Source organism: Neltuma alba, unplaced genomic scaffold, assembly GCF_004799145.2.
Source record: "Neltuma alba isolate B1F8T4 unplaced genomic scaffold, ASM479914v2 tig00004479_pilon, whole genome shotgun sequence".
Taxonomy (NCBI): Eukaryota; Viridiplantae; Streptophyta; class Magnoliopsida; order Fabales; family Fabaceae; genus Neltuma; species Neltuma alba.
The window spans coordinates 9,519-31,889 of NW_021633726.1; the positions used below are offsets into that span (position 1 = coordinate 9,519).

A 22,371-nucleotide genomic window follows, 5' to 3' on the forward strand; every position below is an offset into this window, starting at 1 on the left:
ATGAATGACGAAAGCTTCATGGATTAGCAGTGGATTCTCAATTATGAACATCCTAGTTCGTCCAAGAGTTTTTGTCCCCTCCTAGTAGTCCTTTTTGAATTCCAACTGATATTTGGGTGGAATTCTTCGGGGCGGCAAGTTCTCCAGCCAATAATTAGAGGTGAAGACTTTGATTTTGATAGAGGGAAACATATCCCGAAGATAGTAATTGGAGGGCGGGGGACAAAATATAAATTACAAACATAACTCTAATTGCCTCTAGTTGTGTCAACTACAGCCAACTACTTTCTTTCTCGAATCAACATCAATCTGTTATGGAACTTATACAGTCGTAGTAATTTTAGTCTGGCCTTTCATTAAAAAAAGTCGGGCTCTTTAATGACTGGTTTATCTATGGAAAATTTATGAAAATTCAAATATGCGTTTTTTGATCCTAGAAACATGTCCTCGTAAGTATCTGGAACTGAATCCATTTAAACTTTTTGGTAACAAAAAAATGTGTAATAAAAACCTTGAAAATATATATATTTGTAAACAAAACTCATTATTGCCACAGATGAGAGGACCTACCCTGGAGTTTATCTCACTGCTGTTGCTGGTCCATTTGGTCGTCGAAGAACAAAGACTGGTTCACAATGTAAGACTCCAAATAACTGTCATCCTGGGCCAGGGTATTGTCCTTCTACGTTTCATCGTAAGGACTAATTGTGTCCTTGTCTTCGGAAGGCCTTCTCCTGAAAGTGGGCCATTGGGTTTGCAAAGTCTAGGAACTGGAATTAAGCTAAGAAGCATATAAGAGACACGTGGCAAAGACACGAAGCAGAATTTGCCGAGTCAGATTTAGAAACTAACAATTCGTCTCTGTCCATACTTCTCTGATATTTAATACAAAACTTATTTAATTAATTTGATTAGATTAAAAATGTTAAGCAAATTAGTTAATTTAGAACGAAAATCAAATCAACAATTAAATTTTAATTAAGGATCGGATGAATAAAAAGCAACACCCGTATACAAGGGACCGAACAAGCCTTTTTCTCTGAGGACGCTTCCTAACAGTTAAGACACCATGAAATTTAAGCATCCATCTTCCGCAAAGTTCTCTTACACGATTTTCATTTCGGCAAAGCCATATGGGCGAATATATCTCTATTTTTTTTGAGGGATCTTTATTCCTCAACTTTTTATTAGTGTTGAGCATATGGCTTTCCAAGGTGTTACGCTACAATTAAATCTCCTGCATTGCCATTTAGTTTACGCTCTGGAATTTGATTGCTCATGCTAATCCTTAACTTCAACACACAAATCGCTTCCTAGATAGAAGGTTCTGCCTTCAAATATGAACATTAATCCTCGTCACAAATGGTCGTGTAATTTGTCTTTCTTACACTTCAAAGTAAGGGTGTTCACGGGACGGGACGGGACCGGGACCGGCCCGTCCCGGTGAACAGGGACGGGACAGGGTTTTAGTCCCGTGTCCCGTTCCCCTCCCCCTTTTTTTTTCTTTTTAAATACTATAATTTTTTATATGAAATTTTTTTATGTTATAATGCTTATTTTTTGTTAGGCTTTTAAAGATAAAAACATTATAAAAAATATTATGTAGAAAGCTCAATTATATAGTATAAAAAAGGTATTAAAACAATACTGTAAAAAACAATACGATAAAAGAAACACTATATAATGGCTTTATGAATTATTTTATTGAGGAAGGAGATATTGTTTAGATAATATTACAACTTAAGAGTTAAAAATCACTATAATAATAATTATTATTATTAATAAGTAAATTGAATAATCTAATAATAATTATTAATAAATAATTTTAAAAAAAAAAATATCCCGGGACGGGACGGGACAACCCCGTCCCGCGTCCCGTCCCGTCTCAGTCACTGTCCTGTCCCGTCCCGTACTTGTCCCGTCCCGAAATTTTTTTGTCCCGTCCCGTCCCGTCCCGAACTCACTGGAACCGGGACGGGACGACCGGGATGGGACAAATTGAACACCCCTATTTCAAAGTCACCTTGAACATGAAACCTTAACCCTTTTTTCTAATGCAAATAACATCTTCAGCTTGTATAATAATGTTTAAAGGCGTTAAATCAGTAAAAGATAAATTTAACCTATTATACCAAACGATGAATAAGAATTTATTTCCCATATGAGATAATATATTTTTATTTATGTTGTCTTCCTCAGCATCCAAAAATTATTTGCCTGGACGAAGATCAGAAGATGTGTCCATATATCCTCATGATAACACACCACTCTCTCTCTCTCTCTCTCAAACCGAGCCTTCCTCTCTCTCTTTTCACTATGTGCTCAGATTTCATGTCCACCATTGCCACTACCGATTTCATGGACAATTTCGGTATCTGTGCTCTTTTGCCATGATCAGAGACGCAAGCTTTCCATTCTCTCTCTTTCTCTTTCCAGCTACTTTCCTCACCTCTGTTCCCGTTGGGAATTGCTATTCCAGACAAAACCCGAAGTTTTCAATTCCTTGTTGTCCGATCAGAGATATTAGAAAGGTTTCAAAGGGTACATCCACGTGAACGCATTAGAAGACTCCCAACTACGTCTCTGATGGTGAAAGCCGATAAAGTGGTCGGCTGCATGTAAAGTCCAAGGCAAGTGTCTCGGGGGAGTTCCAAGCGGACTTATATGTACACAACATGCCGTAAGATTCTCTTCATCCACCAAAAATGGTCTTCAGACCCCCTCCTCACAGCATGGTCGTGAAGAAGAACTTGCTTCGACGTATCTGAGAATAACTTGCAATCTCTCAGTAGGTTGAGGATGACTTCCATGCTAAAACCTCGGAAGCTCTGCTCTGTGGACCCGGCGAGGTGTTCTTCACTGGGTTTTCAATCCTTTGAAGCCTCAAAAGCTAACAAGAAGCACGAGGCCATTGTCCTAGATATTGTTGAGGAGCAGAGGAAGAGAAAGAGGCAATCTAAGGAATGGAGGTGCACTGATAACTGTTCCTGGATGATAGGGTATATGTGTACTAGTTGGTGGTTTCTCTGTTTCTCGTATAGCTGCTTGCCTGGCTTTCAAGTGGCCGAATCACCTGGAATTAGGCTTAAACTTGAAGGAGTAACTGCTCTTCATCCTGTTGTTCTTGTGCCAGGCATTGTAACTGGTGGCTTCGAACTGTGGGAAGGCAGGCCTTGTGCTGAAGGCCTCTTTCGAAAGAGACTCTGGGGAGGTAGTTTTGCTGTTATCCTCAAAAGGTATGCGTGATGCTAGATGTGTTCGTTATCTATATCCTACACCCTTATATTAAAACTTCAAGTTGCATCAACAAGACTATATTACCAGTCGTGTTATAGTATTCTATCTCTCGGATCGTGCTGCGTCCTCTGTTTGTTTTTGATGACTAGCTGTTAGTACAGAATTTGAATTGTGAAAATGCTTTTGACATGACCAATGGGAGTCGTGGTTGGGGCTGAGTCTTTATAAGCTTTGTTTCTGGTGCATTTTCAGGCCTCTGTGTTGGTTGGAGCATCTCTCTCTGAATAATGAGACGGTTGGATCCACCGGGCATTCGGGTGAGGGCAACACCCGGGCTTGCTGTTGATTCTTTATTTTGGAATGGTCTAATTGAGAATTTGGCGAAAGTTGGCTATGAAGGCAAGAACTTGCATATGGTTTCCTATGACTGGAGGCTGTCCTTCCAAAATACAGAGGTATTATACGTGTTTCACGAGCTCTTTTTCCTCTGTTCAGTTCTTTTAAACAAAATGATCTCCGTAAGAGGATCACATAAATTGATCTCGATAAGACGTCATAGTTTGGCGACAGGTTTCCTGTTTCACAAGCAAGATTATAGGTAATATAAGATCCCATATTTGACTTATATTATCTGAGAAGGAAAAAGAAAATGTGAGACTGACTGACTCCTAACATGTTTACTTTTATGCTCCCCCTATAAGTGTTTATTTCCTGAGGTTTTGAAGCATATTGCACGACATAATTTTGAATGGAAAAAGCAGATTCGGGACCAGGCTCTTAGTGGATTGAAGAGCCAAATTGAGCTTATGTATGTAATAAACGGCTTTAAGAAAGTGGTAGTGGTGCCTCACTCTATGGGAGTTTTATTCCTTCACTTGCTAAAATGGGTTGAGACTCCTCCTCCCATGGGAGGTGGAGGCGGTCCCGGTTGGTGTGACAATCACATCAGAGCAATAATGAATATTGGTCCACCGTTTCTTGGTGTTCCGAAGATGGTTAGAACTATATTCTCTGCAGAAGGCAAAGACGTTGCTCTTGTCAGGTGAGTTTCTGCAATGACATCCCTAATATTTGATTTGCTGTATAGAATTTTCTCCAGCGACTGGGATTTATAGAGATTATATTTCTTCATCTTTATTGAAACTGAAAGCTGTAACCGGGAATAGGTCAAAAGTTGGAGTTGCGCTATTTCAGGAAGGATATTGCATATTCTTTGTGATCTATACTTTTATTTGTATTCTGCTCAGTAAATAATGGAGTGAATTAATTTTGCAGAGCTACGGCTTCTGGCATTCTAAATTCTGATTATCTTGGTCTTCAAACACTGGAGCATGTCATCCAGGTATATAGAACTTGGGATCGAATCATCTCATTGATGCCAAAGGCTGGCGAAACCATCTGGGGTAACTTGGATTGGTCTCCGGAAGGAGGGAATAACTGTGATCACTTTGTAAGTGGCAATGGTTATGATAGCAGCTGTAAGAAGAAAGGTTTCCTGCTAAAAGAGCTCACCAAGTGTGGAAGAATAATCTCATTTGGCAAGGCAACCTCGCAATTGCCTTCTTCACTTCTTGCAACACTCGAATCAAAGGTACCACATTAACAAGATTATTTTTACCCACGTTTTCTTGATTCAAAATAGACAAAGCTGGATTTATTACACACTGTTTTGTGATGCTGATATGATGGAGTGGAAGAATAGAAGCAATAGGTTCTCACTTTCATGCTTTTAGTATACTCTATTGTCAGAATTAGAGGCTAACTTTTTTTGCAGTTCTTGGTGCAAAGTTCATTTCCTTTACAGTATAAGATTTAATATATGTAGCCATTTTTAAAAGCGATATTGTCTTTGAGGCAATATTATCTTTCATTTTATATCTTAAATGAGATGATTATAATGAAACATATATTTCACCATCAACAGGAACATATTCAATTTTAAGTAACTCTGCTACTCTCGACTTATCATGTCAGGAGCTGTGGACTGGATACAGTGAGATGAGCAGGGAAAGCATAAAAAGGATTGCCGAATAAAAGGCCTATACAGCTACTACTGTTCATGATCTACTTCGTTTTGTTTCTCCAAAAACAATGAAACGCGCTGAGGCTCACTTCTCTCATGGCATAGCAGAGAACTTGGATAATCCTAAATACACCAATCACAAATACTGGTCTAACCCGGTTGAGACCCAGTAAGTATGTACTTATATATATGTGTGTTCCACGAGGCTGGTTATGATTAGAAGTTCTTACCATCCAAATTGAGGCATTGAGCATCATTTGAAGATCAGCTCTCAGACATTGATGGTAACTTTTAATCTTCCCATTTGTTTTCTTTTCAGTTTAATAAATTTGAATTCCTGATTCAGACTGCCAGAGGCTCCAAACATGGAAATCTACTGTCTATATGAAGTGGGAATCCCAACTGACAAATCATACACATACCAGTTATCTGCTCCTGAAAAGTGCAGTACCATTCCTTTCCTGATTAATAGTTCAGCAGAGGGAGAAGACGAAGGAAGCCGCTTAAAAAGAGGTGTATTGTGTGGATGGTGAGGAGAGTGTGCCTGTGTTAAGTTCAGGGTTCATGTGTGCCAAAGGGTGGCGCGGAAGAACACGCTTCAATCCCTCTGGTATTTCTGCATACGTGAGGGAGTACATACACAAACAATCACCAGGTTTACTTCAGGGGATGAGAGGACTGGAGAGTGGAGCCCACACCGACATTACGAGAAATATGAGGTGATTGAAGATGTTGTACGAGTTGCGACTGGAGCAACTGGTTCAGACATTGGAGGTGACAGGATATTTTCGCACGTCTGAAAGGATCGATCTGAGGCTGTGATTTTTACGTTTGACAATGTTACTGTCGTGCATGATTAGAGAAATACCTCGGAGGTGGGAACGAATAATAAACTGGTGATATAATAATAATAGGGCTCCATGTTGAAAAGCTTACTTGATGAGTTTTCTTCTGTACAGACAGTTAATAAATTGGCATGTAACTAAATTTCTCGAAGGCGTTAAGAGAACAGAATCTTTGCTGAAGGCTAACATCAAAAGTCAACACTGTCAACTTTGTTTTCTCCCCGTAATTGATTGCTGGGTATAGTCATGTAAAAGTCAATGAACAGATTATAATTTCCCTCTTCATTTTATTTGAAGACGAAAATTACACAATGTGCCGTTCTACCATGATGATACGATGCCACGGAAAAGCTTTCACCGATCTTGACTTCGGCCTAACTGCGATGGAGCCAAACCACAAGTAGGCCCAAGCTGTAATTAAACTCAAGTGATGTGGGCATATGGCTCAGCAATGGCAGCCGTTGTGTCTATATTAATTTAATAAATCAATATTTGAATTTTTACTGAAACAGGTGTTTATATTTAGTATTTGATAATGTATCGAATATAATTGTCTTTTACAAGAGAATATCTGTGCCTAGAAAAAAAGATGGTGCTAACGTATACATGAAGAGACCATGAATCAATGCTGCCCAATCTCAATCTGTTGGCAACCCGTTCAGGTCACTTTCTTCATTGAGAATGTAAGCTATAAATCATTTTCCAATGTACTACTATCTCTTTCTTAAATAAGAGCTAGTTAACTAATTTTAAGAGATTAAAAAAATTTGTTAAATTAGTTATTTGTAATAATTAAGTGTTGTCTTTCCTAAAATACTATTACTAATCATGTATTAGTTCAAACTACCATTTAATTGAACATTTAATATGTACAACTACTATATGGACTACTTTAAGAAAATAGATAAATATGAGAGATAAAGTGGATTGGGATCTTATATTTAGGAAGTCAAATTAGCTCTTATATTAAGAATCGGAGATAATATTAATGTCTTGCAATGTCACTCTCAGGTTTGAGCTTATACACGTGGGTGTCTTCTTTCTCTGTGGGGGGAAACAAATGCACATACAATGATGGAGTTACAAGTGTCAGGCTCCGAGATGGATGAGTTCAAGGCAGTGGCTGAACGTTTAGGATGCAAGTACGGATTTGAGGTGTTGCAGATGCTGGTCCAATACTTGTCAGCAATACGTGCAAGAGACGGTGGAGTTCAGGCGGCAAATTAAAATGCTTGGAATTTCTAGGACTAACATGTTTATGACAGCCTTCCTTTCTACCCATTTACGCAACTTCCTTAGTTGATTCATCGATGGGTTTTGATTGCTCTCAAGGGACCCGGCGGGACCGTTTCTACTCGTATTTCTAACTAGCGTTCTTGTTTGTTGAGTTTTATAGCTTATCATGGGCACTTGGTTGTGTTGTGAATAGAGTAAATCAATTCATGTTGCTATCGTCCTATTGTTGAACAAACCATAGCTCAAGACAAAAGGCACTTCAAGGGCTAAAATTTAGACGAAGAATCATCGCTGAAAAACATACCTGTAGGGTCAATGATGGGATGCCAAAGCTGCATGAAAATTCTTTTGATAAAGGGAAGGTTATAGGTTCCATCCTATGAAGTGTATGAGCATGTATTTAGTTGTAGCTGCCCATAACAATGAAAAAGAAAAAGAAAACACGTATCTTATGGCTTAAGAAATAGTGATCACATTAATGTTCAATATCATGCCTCTGATTGATTACAGGGACTAAAAATAGGTCTTGTTCTGAGTTATAGATGGCAAAACACCTTGGTAATTATCAGCAAGAAGACCCAAAAATTAGAAGAGGAGGGGGTGTACTCCCCACTTTTAGCTTCTTAAACATGAGAAAACCACGTAACAGACCAGGAGCAAACACAAACATTGAGAGATTAATAATTCTCAAAATTCATCTAAACTATTGTAATTTACCGAAGTCAACAATACATCACAGAGAAATTAGTTCTACTTGGAATACTTATGACAGCAGTTCAACAATTTTTGTACATCTCTATCATTTACAACTGCGGCATTCGCTTTATCATTATCATAATCCTTAGCAGCAGCCCACTGATTCAAGATGCTGATCATCCTCCTGAGCTATTGCAGATGTAAAGGAAACAAAGCCGATTAGAGCAGGTAACGGCATTTGGTTTTCTAATCATGCAATCGTAAAAATTATGAAGAGTGTGATTTACTCCAGTATCTTCATGTGAGGAATCTAATTTCTTGAACATCGATACTGAATTTCAATTCCTTTCATCTAAATGGGTCCCATAATTATGAACAGCAAATGCAACTATATTAAGAAAGGATACAGATGTAGTTCTAGCATCTGTTGTTGAGCCCGGAGGATGGAAGCTCTCATGCCCATCTCTAGAATCATCTGACTGTTGGTTAAGAAGCTCGTCTTCAATCAGATCAACTCTGGCCGCAAGAACTGAAACATAACGATATACACTTGACGGGCTCATCTCAGTCTCTCGAATTCTAACTAATACCCTTGCAATTATGTTCCATAGTGCATTTCTTGCTTCCATATCATCCGAAGCAAAAGGGAATATGTCAAGCAGACCTTCTAAAAAAGATAAATCTGGTAGGTACAAATATGTCATTTACAATTTTTGTCAGTCAATCCAGAAACAAAGAAAATAATGAGAAATTGAAATTTATGGATAAGAGTTGCATAATTTACCCTGTGATATCTCAAAAGCTCGATCAGTTACATCGGCCAAAATATTTGCAATAAGAACTGCAGCAGTAACACAACAGCTGGCAACCTACAGAATACATACAGTTAACGAAACCATTTTCATCCCCTTTTCAACCCAAGAAAAAATAAAAAGCATAGGTTCAGTAGATGCTATTCAAGGGAAAGAAAAGAAAGAAGAAGAAACCATGCTGTTCACTCCAAAGAGAATAAAGGGCCGTTATTTGATAATAAGTAAGCTTGTAAAGCATTTGCAGAATATCTATGTCATTGGAAAGTTCAGAACAAAGTCCAGAATCTGAGACTGCATAAACAATTGTGATATCTTTGAGTAAATCATGGCAACTGTAAACCATACCTCAACTTTATCTGGGAACTTAATGAGACAAGAGATTAATTCAAATAACTTTTCACTTGAACATATTTCCTGAGAATGATCATCTATAACAGAAAGGGCTTCAATTACTCGAAGAAGTAAATCCAGAATTGAGTACCTGACCATGTAAGATATTAGTTTATTCGGTATATATATATATTTATATCTATCCGGATTGATAATTATATAATGTGAATTTTAACTACAGATATGTCAGAATCAGCATCAGAAGATGTTGGAAGCGCAGAAGATCATTAAAAAAAAAAAAAAAGTGTTGAACTCTTGATCAACATACCTTTCAGGCATTCTTTCACTCATTAGTTTGCTCACCTCAAAATCCAAGAGACTAATCAATAAACTTGTTAAACCCAGCTTCACCATAGGCGGAAGAAGAGTATCCACAACTTCCTGACCACTTTCTAATATAGCCAGAATAAGCCCAATACTCTGTGGAAAAGCAGGATATTCTTAGTTATTGATAAGATGCTACTACTAAATTACACAACAACACAAAAAGAATTAAAAAGGGCAATCAAGTGACACCCTATCAATTTAGCATATTCCTGCAATGGAAGGATATCATGAGAAAGAGTTGCTAACTCATGCTGCATTTGAGTAAGGTTGATAATTTTTCCTCTACCAGATTTCATACAATAAGAATAAAACATAAAAGATATCACCACCTTCTCTATAAGCTGAGGGTTTAACGTATTTTCTACAATCCATAAGATGCGGCCTAGTATCTGTTCAGACTGCAATGCCTCACACCATTTGATAGATTCACCACTTTGAAGGCCCACGGTTAACAATCTGTTTTCAGAACCAACTATAAAATAATTTCACAGCATGTATAGGCAAGATAACTTGGTCAAAAAGGAGAGTAGTGATGCCTTATTTAAAATGTGGCATAAAAAATCAGGAAAAATAAATAAATAGTTGATTGTGCCAATTTTATGTCTGATTACTGCATCTATGCTTGGATTTTCAAAATGCCAATCAGTAATAATATATGCAAGAATTAGCTACTTCTGTTTCCTTGGTGGCAAAAGAATCATCAGATACGAAATAAGCAATTTCTTTCTCAGACAAGTTGTACATGACAAAAATGTAGTATTGGGCAGTATGCAAGCCTGTCAAGAATCAAGTGTACTGAAAATACACCATACCGGCATATTTCACACAGGCACTGGGGATCATCCAGAAACAATTTATCCACAATTATCTCAATCAGTCCATTAGTCGAGGCTAAATGTTTCATCGGAACTTCATGACAGGCTAAATTACCACAAATTCCTATCATAATTTCCTGGAGAAATTAAACGACAACATGATGAAAAAGAAACAGAATTAGAATTTGCTTAATTATATTTTCTTTTCATGATACAAAAGCATACAATAAAAAAGAATGCGATTCATGGAAGAAACTTTGATAAGTGTCTCACAGTAACACGCAGGGATTTGCAAGCCATCAGATTTGCAAAAATAACTTCGAGTACGAGATTCTCCACCTAAAAAATTATGCCACACCACTATTTCAGCTCAGTTAAAATAAAAAATCCTGAAATCAATCAATGACACACTATGTGCAGTTACAGTAATGTTAGAAGTAAGATGATGGTTGAACTGTCAATAGAAAAAGTTCTACCAATAGAAATGCAAAGTAATCAGTTTATTAGAAACTTGATGATAAATGGAGAAGAGTGAGTTGAAAAATATGCATCAAATCATAAAGGGGACAAACATTTTAAAGAAAAATGAAATTGCCTTTTAAAGGAACTTTAAAATGGTTTTGAAGGACCATGTTATGAGTTACAACCATATCCTAATTCTAATAAGCTAATTATTTGAGTAGATTGCATCCATACTAGAAACTCATAAAATCTAACACCCATTTACCATGAGTTCTGCATGCATTTTACTGGCAGCTAGATCCCACAAAACGCAACCATATTCTTCCCAGGCTTCATCTCCCACTGAGGCACCAGATTGTTCGAGTCCATTACACAGATCTCTAAGTTCTCCTTGCTGATGAGAGAATTCACCAGAACTATCAACATCCATATTCTCAGATTTTTTCTTTGATGATTCAAAATGCTCGTCTTTAGACGTGGAGGCTGCATTCCCTCCTTCGGTACAGGTAGGCGATCCTTGGTTTGGGGCATCAGAAGCAACTCCATCACAATTACTATTAGTACCAGGACCAGAAGGCAGAAGCTTTCTTATCAGCGATATTATATAACTCGGATCAACTGTTGTCGATACATCAAAAAACTGCATCAGAAATATACAGATAAGAAATATTATACATCAACTGTTGTCGATACATCAGAAATATTAAACAACACGTAGTGTTCATTAACTCAAACTCAACGGCTGAATCATGAGCTTTCAAAATATCAGTTTCTTTTCTCTCGTTTCTTTAGAGAAACTTGAAGGTGAGAGTTGGTCGCATAAAGCTGCACTGTACGAATTAGGAAAGGTAAAGGACCTAAGAACCTAATTTCAGCGTAAAGTCCACTTAAAAAATTCCTTTGGAGACTCGGTAAACCCAACGGAGAAGCTTCCAGGGCCTCCAAAAATTTTATCGACAAGACTTTAAATTGAGCGCACAAATTCACAAAACTGTGATAGCCCAACAAAGTAAATGTGGGAGAATCAGCAACGTAAACAGGATGGTAGCCCAGCTAAAGCAGCAACCACTCTGGTTGCAGTCTAAAGTGCTATATGTGTTTACTTTAAAAAACAGCTCAGAAGGATTAAGACGTGAAGGTGCTAACCTCATCAAGAGGCGCAGATGGATGGTGCGTCGGACCGACAAACTCTTCTTGTTGATGTTCACCCTCTTCGATAGTGAAACCAGACCGGACCGCCATCACTCTCGGTTGTTCCCTCCAATTTCCCAAGAACTGATTATAGCTTTCACGGCTGCCGGGGAAGTGAAATACATTTAGCTTCCCTTTCTTCCCATATTAATCTTATATGCCTTTTCTTCCTAACACTTTTTTTTCTAACCAGTAATTTAAAAAGATTAAAAAAATAAATTAAATTAGTTATTTATAATAAATAAATATTAATTTTTTAAAAATATTTTTAGTATATTAATTAGAACTATTACTATTTATTAGAAGAATTATTTTAAAAAAATATAAATACATTAAAATTTATATTTAAAATTAAAATAAAAATTAAATAAGATTTTTTATTAACTAACAAGACAGTGTATATATAGGCGCGCATTCATCTACAGATAATTTGTCCTTTCTCTTTTATTTTTTCTGAGTAGTACTCCTCCGGTCCTTAATATAGGATCTAATTCTTGAATTGATTTTGGTCCTAAATATAAGAACTATTTTTCATATTTATCAATTTTCTCTAAATTACCCTTATGGATACTCCCTCAATCATAATCAAGTAGAAGAGGGAAAGGGGTATTAAAAAATATGATTATGGTGTTTTAGGAAAAATGTGTCACTTTTCTTATAATTAACTAACTTACCTAACTTCTTTAATCTAATCAAATTAGTTAAATGGGTCTTATATTAAGGACCGGAGGAGTATTTCTTTTTTGACCTCAATTATTCTTTCTGAATATTTAGCTCGGCTTAATGGTTTTAAGCCCATATTTTAGAAATATTTTGTTCCTTTTCAGGAAGTTTGCACTTTTCCGTTTTTTTGGACAAAATTTTGCACTTTTCTCACATTCCGTAAGCCTTCCTCTAAATTTTTCTCACCTGAAATTTCCTCTCTCTCTCTTTTTGTAATTACCCGAAGTTTTTTTTTTTTCAAAAAAAAAGCGTAAAGGTGTAAAATTGTTGGAAACATTTTACAGACCGGATGGAGAAAAAAAGAAGAATTATATATAGATTTTTTATAATTAATTGTTTGACTAATAAAATGACCCTAACGATTATACAAAAGGTAGCAATCGGACTTGCCACGCGTCAAGCTTATATCGACATTTGGAAAACGATAACTCAACAAGACTGAGCGACCGAAGGTAAATTGCAGCCACTAATCTCTTCTTCGTCTGTTCTCTCTCTTTTCCCTCCCTCCTTCTGAACCTGTTGGCTTGTATCTGTTAATGATAAATCCAAATATAATGACTGTGTCGAAATAAGTAAATCTTCGTTTAGCTTTGCTGTTTACGCAACGCTACTTTGAGCTTCCATTCTCGCCTGCATTCTACATGATCATCACGACCATAGCCACAGTACAATATGGCTTTCACTTGGTCCCGCCTGCTTCTTTCTCGCTCTTCACCTTCCACCTACTCCATCTTCTCCGATCTTACCCTAGCTCGCTCTGGTGACATGCTATGTCCCACATCTTCTTCTTTGGTCCACCGAAGCAGCATCTCCGTTGAGCTTCCATTTACCCTCACAACCAGGCTTTTGAGGTCCAGACTTCAAGTCCAATGCTCCGCCAAATCCACGGGGGAGGAGCAGCGAACTTCGGGAGAAACTGTCTTATCTTATTCCAGCGAAGCCAGGCATGACGAGACAAATGAGGCACAGAGACCGGTCTCCACCTCGTCAGGAGATTCTTTCTCTCTTGGAATTCGAGAACCAGTTTATGAGGTCTGTTGTTAATTGTTACCAACCACCAGTTTTTCTTTCTCAATTCTGGAATTATAGTTAGCGTGAAGTAATAATTTGGGTGAACCGTTAGATGTAACATGCGACGAGTGGTTTATGTAGTCCCGATTTGCAAGGATTCATCTTCTTGGTTTACTCTTAATATTCTTTTTAAGGTGTTTCTTGGTAAAATGAGATTCAATGGGAAGTGTCAGAATTATTATAAACAGGACAATATAGATGTGTCTAGTGAGTTTTTTTGGATCGCCAGGACGGTTTTCTAGCTCCATTTGATTTCTTCACGTGATTTTTTTTTTTGGCCCCTTTCAATTTTTTCTGTGTGAAGGTTTTGGAGGTGAATTCTAATGGAACGGTATCAACTAGAGCAATCAACAGAAGACAGCTGTTGAAGTCAAGTGGTATGGAATTCTATGCCTGAACTTGGAAAGTGCCATGTTACTTAAAAGGCGTTTTGTTCATGTTAAAGTTTCGCTTGCTTAACTTTATCGAAATTGCATTACAGAAAATTGTACATGTCTCTGTAAGTAAAGTAATTGCAATTACCGTAACCTTTTTTATTTTTTGGTTCATTGCACCCAATAGACTTCTCCTTTACATTGTGTATGTGTGATGTTATGGAATCCATTAAACCCTCCAAAGCATAATATATCTCTTTTTTCATTGATATGTTTATATCATCTAATTGTACTGCTCTGTTTTGCGAGTATTCTATTACCAGGTCTTCGTCCACGAGATGTTCGAAGTGTGGATCCTTCACTGTTTTTGACAAATTCAATGCCTTCTTTGCTGGTACACTTTTGCGGTATTCATATCTTAGTAATAGTGGAACTTGCTATAGAGTTCATTATATATTATATATATTGATACACTCACATATTGATGTTCAGTTCTTCTAATTATTTTTCAGTTAGAACTCTTACAATGTGATAAGCTGAGTGTTAATTCCCTCGCTATGCTATGTTTTTTAACAATACAATCGTTAATGTGATTGGTACACGAGTCACTTGGAAGTTAATATGAAGGGGAAGGTCCAGTTATTTTTGAAAAGTTGAATTATTAGCTGATACTGCATTATTCAGAAATTCAACTTCAAATTTTTTATTTTTTGATCAATTATAGCATAAAATCATACCCAAATTACTTTCTCCCTCTGTTTTGAAAAATTAAACTTGCCTTCTTTTAAGTCGAAAGATGCAATTCATTGACTTCCCTAGCACAGATTATAGGTTGGAAATACACTTTCTTTTGGCCAAAAAAAAAGATTATACTCATTTTGACTAAAATACCTGTGTGTGTGTATTACCTCCGTGATATAATGTGTAGACACGCACACATATATATTAGTCGATTACTTAATAAAATTGGGTTTTCAAATCAAAATTAATAATAAAAAATTTCAAAAATATTTTCTGATGTTATAATTTAAGGTAAAAGAAACTGAGTATCCTTAAGGTTGTTTTGATCATGGCTTTAAGTAAGTTTTGTCTATATTTACATAATGTAGGGGAGGTTTACTCTACTTATGCGTTTGCTGTTAAGAAATCTAGTAAATTGACAACACTCTTTGATCTCATTTATTTATCAAATTTCTGCTTCTTGTATTAGGTTCGTGAGCATGCTATTCTTCTAAATTTGGGTTCATTACGGGCAATAGCAATGCAGGAGCGTGTACTTATATTTAACTATAACTGGTAATATTAACCTTTTGAGATGTCTTGTTTAATTATTATGTGCTGCTTCACTGTCATTATTTATGTACATGAGAACGAACACCTGCCTCCTTTGATGCTTAGCAGTAAAGGAGGGAAAGCTTTTTTAGAGTCATTACTGCCTCGGTTAAACCCTAAGAACAACAATGGAGGACCATCCATGCTATTTGAGCTTGAGGTTCGTCTGTATACCAAAGTACTAGAGTTGCTGTCAGTTTCTAATGTAGGCTTCTGCGCTTAAATGTTATTGTTATGTATTTTAGCATGATGATAAGTGCTGAATCTCTCACTTTCAGGTTGTTGAAGCAGCACTTCTTTCAAGAATCCAGCATTTAGAACAGAAACTGATGCACTTAGAACCTCGTGTGAGTATGTGAACATAGTGAGTAATTGTATGTCTATGCTGATCTCCTGCTCTCTTTTAACTTCCTGAGTAAAAATAACTAGTTTATCTCCTGTTTCCCAGGTTCAAGCTCTTCTTGAGGTCTTGCCGAACCGACTAACTGGCAATATATTGGAGGAACTTCGTATCAGCAAACAAACATTGGTATTTTATTTGTATTTTCCTTTCAAGAAGTTACCTGTCTTCAGATTGTAATGGTAATGCAACATGGGCTGCAGTCATCATTTGCGACGTTGCCAAATTGCTAGGTTGAGTTAGGTTCGAGGGCAGGAGCTCTCAGGCAAATGCTTCTTGACCTCCTGGAGGACCCTCTTGAAATACAGAGTATGTGTATTATGGGAAGAAACTGCATGCTTAAGAAAGGACATGACAATGTAGAATGCTCAGTAGCCTCAGAAAAGCAGATTGCTGAGGGTAAGCTATTATTTAAAGGTCTTTATTTCAGTTACTGTCGTAGTATTGATCTGACTATAGATGATTTATGAGTTGATGGCAATTTCAATTTTGTTTCTCACTATATATGTAGAGGAACAGGAGGAAATCGAGATGCTTTTAGAAAATTACCTTCAAAGGTTATTCTCTATCTTATTTTGAGCATTACATTTCATAATTGATTTGTATGTTTATGGGCTCTGAAGATTGCATATTTGCAGATGTGAATCTTGCCATGGCCAAGCTGAAAGGCTTCTAGATTCCGCCAGAGAAATGGAAGATTCTATATCTGTCAGTCTAAGGTTTGATATCATCTCCCTTTCTCTGCATCACAGTCCTCCCCTTTCTGGAGAACTGCTAAATTTTTGCAGCTGACTGAAAAGTAGTTCCTATGACATGGGAGATCACTTAGTTTTATGATGAAGCCACTGTTGTGCTAGTCAGTCAGTTAAGTTAGTTAAATTCGTATCTGCAAATTAGTTAACTTTTGCCCTATAACTAGGAACAAGGCAGTAATTTGGATTTATCTGAGTTTGTTCCTGCACTGGCCAACTTTGGATTTAACATTATGGCAAAGTTAAACAAGAGAAGACAGATCAAGAGGTTAAAAGTGCATTCAGAAGTACCCAACAATCAAGAATGGACAAAATCTTGTGTTGCTGCTATGATGTTTCGAAATTAGAGAACTACTCAGATTTCCTTTCTGAGACAGTACGAGACAAAGTTTCTTCCAAACACATGCATAAACTGAACCATGGTTTAGCTTAGCTTTAAAAATCATTTATCGATAAAATACTGTGTTGGCTTGTAAAAAAAAAGTTATTTATGTCAAGAACCATATTTGTAATCAATCTTGCGTGTTTTAATAAAATTAATTTCTTTCATCAGCTCAAGGAGGCTTGAGGTTAGCAGAGTGGAACTACTTCTTCAGGTGGGGGCATTCTGTTTGGCCGTTGGTGCCCTTATAACAGGTGTATTTTTTTTTTTTGCTAACTAATTTACTATGTAAGAAGTTTAAATTGTGGTATTAAATGGAATGGAATGTTAGCAAAAAATATCCACAAAAAAAAAAAAATGGAATGTTAGCAAGGTTGAGCGGTTATCTTGAATCCTTTTCTTTTCTTTTTTTTGGGGGGGGGGGTTTGCCGTGAATAATTGTCGCATGGAAGGAACTGTTTTATTTGCTGAGAGAGCCTTTTTTTCATTACCTGTTCTTTAGTTAATGTCAAGATATAATCTCTAAATTGCAGGTATTTTTGGCATGAATCTGAAGTCCTATCTTGAACAACGTGTGGTATGTGAGTTGTGGATGTTTTATTACACGCATTGATATGTTTGACCGTTCTCGTTCGTGGTAGTCAATTGGGGTTGTTGAAATGACCATATTTTTTGGTTATGATGCAGTATGCATTTTGGCTGACAACAGCTGGGATTATAGTTGGTGCGGTTGTAGCCTTCTTTCTTATGTATTCCTATCTCAAGGCAAGGAAAATATTTTGACTGCGAGAGACCGCGAAATTAGGTAAGAAAGCTTTTCACTTTTTTGCATGTTTACCCGCAATGCCGCGCTGAAACTGCCATTTGATATTTATTTAACTTTCATGAACTTGAAGACGTGGCAGGGAATCATGGATCTCCTTCAATGGTATTATTAAAATAGTTCCTTTAACCAAAATAGTTGAAAACTTGAAATAGCCTTAAAACTAAGTCTTTTCTATAATCACAATTGTGTTTTAGTTCTCAGAATCTGAAATGCATTTGATCATATTGCAGGTGAGAACCAAATATAAAGAAATTCAGCACCCGATTAATATCATCATGGCACTCGAATGTGATCCATTATGGATTTCTGGCGCGTGACGTGACTTGCGACTGTAGATTGTGCGTATTGTCTACAAGTCGAAGCGCATAAACAATTTTTTAGTGCTTCTGAGAGGTCACAGTGGCTATGAAGTCGAGATCTTGTGAGTTTCCGGAAGCCATTCGTTGAGAAATAATTCATACATTTGTTTTCTTATACTTCGCTCGGCTTGTATGTGCAAGAACATGCTCCTCATTGATAGCATCAAGGAATCAACTTTCCCGTAATGTTACATGGCCACGCATTGCTCAAACACTTGGTCAAATAAGGCCTGCATATTATTTGATCCTATATCTTCACGAGAATAGCATTGCATTTATGAGCAAGAACCCAGTGATTCTTCGGAAGTTATCTTCAAAAGTGGCGTTTGATCATAAGTGTAACGGAACAGAATATGGCAACAATGCCAAATATTAGAAACCAAAAACATCGTGATAAGTATATCGCTACAATATCCGATTTAGAAATGAAGGACCGACTCATTCAAATGTACAATTTTAACCCCTCAACTGCAGCATTTCTGACAGACGAGAATCTAATCTAGGAAGAAATTTCAAACAAACTATCCTAAAAAAACCCCCAAAAATAAAAAATTGTACAATATTGTGCGCTTGATCCATTATAGACGAAGGAAGTGGTATTTCAGTTCAGACGTTCCGAAATCTCAGATTCCAGGCAGACATTCAGCCGCCCTCGCTCCATTAAGGGCTTACCGCACGAAGACCTTGAGATATGAGCGGTATTGCACAAAGGACGAAAAAATATGTTGTGACCCAAGGACCAGTATATTTTAACACAGAAACGAACCAGGTTGCATGTAGAACCTGCATATAAATTTGTCACTTGACAGACTGGGACTTCTTGAGTGGCTTTGGAGTGCCATCAATGGCTATATTGCCCACACCAACTTCCACAGCTTCCTGCTCAGCCTTATCCCGCTTTGTTTCTTCAGACATTCCCTCCTCGATGGCCTCAGGTTGCACGGTAGTTGAACAGGGCTGAAGAATCCGAGGACCAGCACTGAACCAGGTATGACTAAGACACTGAGCAGCTGTTGGCCGATTTTCGGGGACGAAATCAAGTATGGGAATGAGGAAGTTTGTCATGTCTTTTGCGTCTTGCTCACTGAAATTATACTTCTCTATAAGCACCTTATTAAGAGGCCAGAACCGCAACCGACGAATGTGCCTTAGATCACCATATCTATTGAAAAATTCCCGGGAATAGCGGCCCCCTAGTGCAATCTGAATTAAATATTTGTTTAGTTTTAGCAGAAGAGAGGGCAAAGTTATACTGATTACTTCACAATGAGTTGCTGTAAAACTACTAAACTGATTATTCAACACATCATATGCAAATTGATAGTTTATAATTTTCAGTGAGGAGCATAAAGTCCCCACAATCCTACCTTGCGAGGCATCATTCCAAGAAGTTCCATCATCAATGCCAGATGATCCTGTAAAGTAAAATAAGTAAATAAAATAAATTATTACTGTTGGAATTCATTCATTGAATCAGAGGTTGAAGCTCGAAGAAACGAATCACATTATTGGACCTTTTCTTTTCCTGAAGAACACGATCTACCTTTGTTTTAGGTTAGACAATAGTTCTAAAACAAGGTAGTTGTGATAGCACAAATCTGAAGACAACTAACAATTGTAGTCCAAAATGTGGGCACTTACCTCATCCCTATCATAGTTGTCACCACTATGAGGATCAAAAAGAACATCACCAGTGGCCAGCTCAAAGCAAATGCAAGCAAAAGACCACAAATCCGCTGGCGTTGAGTATTTAGATCCAAGAATAACCTCAGGACATCTATACTGCCTCGTTTGAATATCATTTGTGAATTGCTTATAAGTCCAACAAGCATTTCCGAAATCAACCAGTTTGCACTTTAGATCAACAGCTGCAAGCAACTTTTTTCTCATGGAACGGCTGATTTTCCTCTGACTCTGACTTCCCTGCGGAACATCCTTAGTTTCGACAATCTTTGTTGGTTCATCTTTACCCACCGAACTACTGGATTTATCTTCAACAGATTCAGAGTTCGATTTTAGATCATTGCTAGAATCTTCTTGATCATGATCTTTAGAACCCCCTGCCCCCTCAATAATTTCATTATCAACCTTAGCCGTTCTATGCATTTTCTTCTTTTGGTTTTTGCTCAGATTTCCATTCAAATTAACATTATCTTTTGTGACCTCATTCCTGGATACAGAATTGTCCTTGGTGCTAGGAAGAATGAGTCCGGCACCTGACTTTCTGTGATCCTTAGACGGATCTATCATAGACAGAAGCAAGACATTCTCTGGCTTCAAATCTGTATGTATTATGGAAAGCTCTCGATGCAAGTAATCCAGGCCCACCAAAATATGGTAGCAAATTTCTTTAACCATGGGGAGAGGAACCCCTCTGTAATCACTATACTTGATAAGTGTCAGAAGATTGTCACCCAGAAATTCAAATACCATACATACATGCTGACCATTAGGACCAGAATGCTTGAAGTGATCCAAAAGCTTTACAACACATTTCTTGTCATCTGGGTCCCCTTCTGCAATCTGTTTAAGAATCTTTATTTCATCCATGGCAGCTTCAGTATAATGCTGAGCACTCTTTTGAATTTTCAAGGCCACATAACGCTACAGACAAAGATTTTTCCCATCAGTGTGAGATAAACATTAGATTTAAGTACATGTGTTGTAAAGGTTCTCACAACATGAAAGGATAACAGTCCAGAAGATGACGTCTATTTACAGGAAATTTAATGATACACAATAGATATTGCTAGATGTTACCAAGGATCGAGCAAATATTCCTCCGGTCCTAAATACAAGACCCATTTTGTAGTGTAATTTACACCATAAAATAGGTCATATATTTAAGAGCAAAGAGGAATAATAAATGGCAACTAGGCAGCCAGAATGAATATGAAAAAGTATCGAAAAGTTGTCTGCTACCGGAGAGAGTAACAATCAATGCGGAAACAAAACCAAAACATTGAGAAGTTGACTGTGAATGAACCCTTTTGAAAGCAAGCAATCTGACCGATGCAGAACAACTTAAACCTTATATTCAATCACCAAAGAAAGGCGTTTCATTAAAGTGAGTCCTGACAGAGGGAAAATAAACTAGAAAGCGCAATAAAATGGGAGATTAGCTTTCCCCAGTGTTCGTTCATTTTCCCACAAAATTCAACTTATGCTCAAAACCATTGCTTGGTTTTGTCAGGATAGCAAACAACGACAATGCCACTTACCGATCTCTGGACGTCCCAAGCAAGCCAGACAGTAGAAAAATGACCCCAACCAAGCTTGGCCTGCACCACATAGAACCCATTATTGAAAGTATCCCCAATTCGAACGGCATGGTAACCTCCTCGCCTGTAATCCTCAGTTCCTTCGTCCTCTGAACTGTAATCACTGTTTTCATTCTTATCGCCGTTGCGGTCCTCCGCCATCAAAGGACCCAAATGCAGAAAGCAGATCCTAGGCAATCGAGAAAGTTAAAGGCAGGAACTTCAAAGAGAATGTGTATCGGCCAGAGCGGAGCAAGATTGAATGGATTGGGGAAATGAGGAGCAGCTTCGTAGGGTGGTGGTGGTGAAGATGGGAAATTAGGGTTTTTGAGTGCGCGTTGCCGGGAAAATTAAGAAAGGAATGGTAATGGTAGGGGACGAGAGGGACAGCTCACCTCAATTTTCACGTAACGGTGGGAAATGATGCTGCTACATGGGGGGTTATGGTAGTTCGTGTTTTATTGTGCTTCGGCCTTTCGGTGACTCAGCAGCTTAGCGGGCCCGGGCGTCCCGCCAATGGTCGGTTTTTCCGGTGGGGCCCTTTCTCAATCTTCAAATTTTGACTCCCTCCTGATCCAGTCAAATATTGTTTTCTAAAGTTGCTCAGGTGTTCTGATCTTCTAAGACACACAGTCATCAAATAGAAAATAGAAAAAGCATGCTATTTTAAAGTATTTAATGCAAAATTCTCACTACATCCCAAAATTTTGGGCCAGCCAATAAGCCCAACCCAAATGAACGAAGTTTATGTATTGGCCGGCCCACAGCCCATAACAAAAAATACGCTGTGACAAGACGAGTCGGGCCTCTTAGTCTCCGCCAGGCCCCAACTTGCAGTGCGCCCTAGTGTTGCAAGTT

The 22,371-nt window shown here is 37.7% G+C and overlaps 3 protein-coding genes and 1 pseudogene across 3 annotated transcripts; 2 read left to right on the forward strand and 2 right to left on the reverse strand.

Annotated features, from left to right (window-relative positions):
- The first annotated feature begins 2,799 nt into the window (after positions 1 to 2,799).
- LOC114744908 (putative phospholipid:diacylglycerol acyltransferase 2) lies at positions 2,800 to 6,237 on the forward strand (annotated as a pseudogene).
- A 1,752-nt stretch (positions 6,238 to 7,989) lies between these two features.
- LOC114744910 (uncharacterized) lies at positions 7,990 to 12,085 on the reverse strand. Its single transcript, XM_028933055.1, has 10 exons — positions 11,990 to 12,085; positions 11,109 to 11,483; positions 10,655 to 10,720; positions 10,379 to 10,518; positions 9,896 to 10,022; positions 9,508 to 9,659; positions 9,195 to 9,330; positions 8,822 to 8,906; positions 8,445 to 8,719; positions 7,990 to 8,226 (listed from the first exon to the last, which is right to left on the reverse strand). The coding sequence occupies exons 1-10, from the start codon at positions 12,083 to 12,085 to the stop codon at positions 8,092 to 8,094; spliced, it is 1,587 nt and encodes a 528-aa protein (XP_028788888.1). The 3' UTR covers positions 7,990 to 8,091.
- Positions 12,086 to 13,246: 1,161 nt separating this feature from the next.
- On the forward strand, positions 13,247 to 18,538 carry LOC114744906 (magnesium transporter MRS2-11, chloroplastic). Its single transcript, XM_028933052.1, has 14 exons — positions 13,247 to 13,789; positions 14,133 to 14,205; positions 14,526 to 14,596; positions 15,413 to 15,498; positions 15,601 to 15,694; positions 15,813 to 15,881; positions 15,983 to 16,063; positions 16,168 to 16,333; positions 16,446 to 16,491; positions 16,573 to 16,653; positions 17,240 to 17,322; positions 17,602 to 17,645; positions 17,756 to 17,873; positions 18,125 to 18,538. Exons 1-13 carry the CDS (start codon positions 13,430 to 13,432, stop codon positions 17,849 to 17,851), a joined length of 1,350 nt encoding a protein of 449 aa, XP_028788885.1. The 5' UTR covers positions 13,247 to 13,429; the 3' UTR covers positions 17,852 to 17,873; positions 18,125 to 18,538.
- Positions 18,539 to 18,596: 58 nt separating this feature from the next.
- Positions 18,597 to 21,937, reverse strand: LOC114744905 (SRSF protein kinase 1). The gene is made up of 4 exons (XM_028933051.1): positions 21,475 to 21,937; positions 19,895 to 20,857; positions 19,621 to 19,668; positions 18,597 to 19,456 (listed from the first exon to the last, which is right to left on the reverse strand). The coding sequence occupies exons 1-4, from the start codon at positions 21,673 to 21,675 to the stop codon at positions 19,052 to 19,054; spliced, it is 1,617 nt and encodes a 538-aa protein (XP_028788884.1). The 5' UTR covers positions 21,676 to 21,937; the 3' UTR covers positions 18,597 to 19,051.
- Between the last annotated feature and the right edge of the window lie 434 nt (positions 21,938 to 22,371).

Excerpts from the sequence above, each read along its gene's own strand:
- LOC114744910 (XM_028933055.1), bottom strand. The coding sequence starts at position 12,085 with ATGGCGGTCCGGTCTGGTTTCACTATCGAAGAGGGTGAACATCAACAA. Across the intron at positions 10,721-11,108 it reads AAATGCATGCAGAACTCATG|GTGGAGAATCTCGTACTCGA; the intron begins GTAAATGGGTGT and ends ATAATTTTTTAG. Across the intron at positions 8,907-9,194 it reads AGTTCCCAGATAAAGTTGAG|GTTGCCAGCTGTTGTGTTAC; the intron begins GTATGGTTTACA and ends TGTATTCTGTAG.
- LOC114744906 (XM_028933052.1), top strand. The coding sequence starts at position 13,430 with ATGGCTTTCACTTGGTCCCGCCTGCTTCTTTCTCGCTCTTCACCTTCC. Across the intron at positions 16,064-16,167 it reads GTATCAGCAAACAAACATTG|GTTGAGTTAGGTTCGAGGGC; the intron begins GTATTTTATTTG and ends CCAAATTGCTAG. Across the intron at positions 16,334-16,445 it reads AGAAAAGCAGATTGCTGAGG|AGGAACAGGAGGAAATCGAG; the intron begins GTAAGCTATTAT and ends CTATATATGTAG.
- LOC114744905 (XM_028933051.1), bottom strand. The coding sequence starts at position 21,675 with ATGGCGGAGGACCGCAACGGCGATAAGAATGAAAACAGTGATTACAGT. Across the intron at positions 20,858-21,474 it reads CTTGGGACGTCCAGAGATCG|CGTTATGTGGCCTTGAAAAT; the intron begins GTAAGTGGCATT and ends CTTTGTCTGTAG. Across the intron at positions 19,457-19,620 it reads TTGGAATGATGCCTCGCAAG|ATTGCACTAGGGGGCCGCTA; the intron begins GTAGGATTGTGG and ends TATTTAATTCAG.